Raw genomic sequence first — 2275 nt, forward strand, 5'->3', positions numbered from 1 at the left:
ATTCTGTCTGCATGTATGTCTGCAGGCCAGAAGAGGGTACCAGATCTCATTATGGACCTGGCTATGGATTTGCCAATTTTCTTGATTTTCTCAAAGATTCAGTTCACTCTATTGATTCTTTTCATTATTTGTTTGCTTTTTTATATTTCATTGCTTTTAGCTCTAAGTTTGATTATTTCTTCTCATGTACTTTTTGGTGATATTATTTCTTCTTGTTTTTCTAGAGCTTCCAAGTGTGTCATAGTTACTAATGGGATATCTTCTGCTATCCAACAAATGTACATTTATTTATGTATTCAAATTTTATTTATGTATGTGTTTATAAGTGTGGTATGTATACACATGCCTTGAGTGCTACTGGGGGGTTGGCTCTCTCCTTCCACTTTTTACAACATTGAGACAGCTTATCAATTGATTTTATTGATTTCTTAACACATCAGAATCTCTATCTTTTTTTTTTTACTGTAGGGAAACTGCCTAGTTCAACTATATGGTAGACTTTCTGAACATGAGTTTATTATATTTTAGAGCAATAACTCTCTCCTTCTCTTTGGAGTCTGGACAAATTGTTTATTAATATATAAGAACTAGAAATAAAGACTTACATTAAGAAAAGCTGAAGAAGCCACTCTTCCAGCTGCTATAATAAAATCCATAATAAGCATCGTGGCCCCAGGCAAACCAAGTGAAAAAAACTGAGGTGAGCAGTGCTTGATGATCGTATTAACAATGTCCTAAGAGGAAGGAAAGGGGGAAGAAAGAGGACACATATGTAATTGTGCGTATCAGCTAACCAATATCATTAACATAGGTCAAGTGTGAAATAAAAAATATACTAGCTACCTGGAAAGACAAATTTTAATTCTTCCAATCAATCCATGCTTAGTATATTTTGTTAGGAAAGTAAACCTAACACACACATTTGATTAACTGACATAAACATCAGAACTTTGTTTTCCACATTAGAAAGTAAGGTTCTTTGCTTCACAGCAAATGTTAGCCCTACATTTTATAACACAGAATTACAGTTTCTCTAGCTACCTAGTTGCTTCTGTGTGATAACTCACATATTGAACTTATATAATCAACTATGTGGCAAATGGAGAGACCTTATTTTTAAAAAGATAATTAGAAGTCTTTGAATAAGAGATATCTAGCTTCAGAAACCTAAAACTAGGTGATTTTAAATGAATATTCTTATATGTCAATATGGTTTGGAATTTACTAGGAAAGATGCAGTGGATTATTTTAAATGCATTATATTATTCAATATGACTATTTTAAAAAGTTTTTTTTATCTTGTATTAATTATATGTAGTAATAGGTATAACTATGACGTTTAACATGTGGACATACATACTTTGATCATATATCCCCTTGGAATCCTCTCTTGTCATTGCTTACTGCACTGCCACTCTCCTCCTCCTCTCCCACCAGTCTTCCTACCACTGAATATGACTGATCTTAAACAGAAACTTGAGTTTTGTAGTAATTAGAATGTAACTGTATTTGAGATATGCTTATAGGGTTAGGACATTATAATTATTTTTTAAATTAATAAAGTTTTCTCATTGCTCAGAAAGAAAGATGGCTATCAACTTTGAGTATTAGTGCTTTCCAACTAACTCATAAATGACACTTAACCAAATTACAATAAGATTGAAATATTCCACTTTTTAGTTTTCTAACAAAGATCAAACCACTGAAATATGTGTCCTAGAATCCTATTTGTGATTACTCAATGATTATAAATGATACAGCTGCCAAGTTAATGGAATTATGATTATGGTAACATAACTTAGTACTAAGAAAATATGAGATAAACTTTTGAGCAGAATAAACCTTATCACTGCTGCATGAAAAGTTGAGCAAATTAATATGCCTCAAGTGTCAATTAAGAGTACATTATAGTGCCGGGCAGTGGTGGCGCACGCCTTTAATCCCAGCACTTGGGAGGCAGAGGCAATGATAATTTGGTCAAGGAAGGAATAAAGAAATAAAGAAAGAAATTAAAGAGTTTCTAGAGTTTAATGAGAATGAAGCCACAACATACCCAAACTTATGGGACACAATGAAAGCAGTCCTAAGAGGAAAACTCATAGCTTTAAGTGCCTCCAAAAAGAAACTGGAAAGAGCATACCCCAGCAATTTGACAGCACACCTTAAGGCGCTAGAACAAAAAGAAGCAACTCACCCAAGAAGAGTCAAAGGCAGGAAATAATCAAACTCAGGGCTGAAATCAATCAAATAGAAACCAAAAGAACTATACAAAGAA

General features: G+C 33.1%; 1 protein-coding gene across 8 annotated transcripts in view; it reads right to left on the reverse strand.

Annotated features, from left to right (window-relative positions):
• Positions 1–2275, reverse strand: part of Ralgapa1 (Ral GTPase activating protein catalytic alpha subunit 1) — a 223021-nt gene that overhangs the window by 100633 nt on the left and 120113 nt on the right. For all 8 annotated transcript variants that reach the window (XM_031356026.1, XM_031356025.1, XM_031356021.1 and 5 more), the window contains one exon: positions 606–734. In XM_031356026.1, the coding sequence (XP_031211886.1) occupies positions 606–734 (129 nt within the window). The remainder of the gene's footprint in view (positions 1–605; positions 735–2275) is intronic.

Source organism: Mastomys coucha, unplaced genomic scaffold, assembly GCF_008632895.1.
Source record: "Mastomys coucha isolate ucsf_1 unplaced genomic scaffold, UCSF_Mcou_1 pScaffold6, whole genome shotgun sequence".
NCBI classification, from domain to species: domain Eukaryota; kingdom Metazoa; phylum Chordata; class Mammalia; order Rodentia; family Muridae; genus Mastomys; species Mastomys coucha.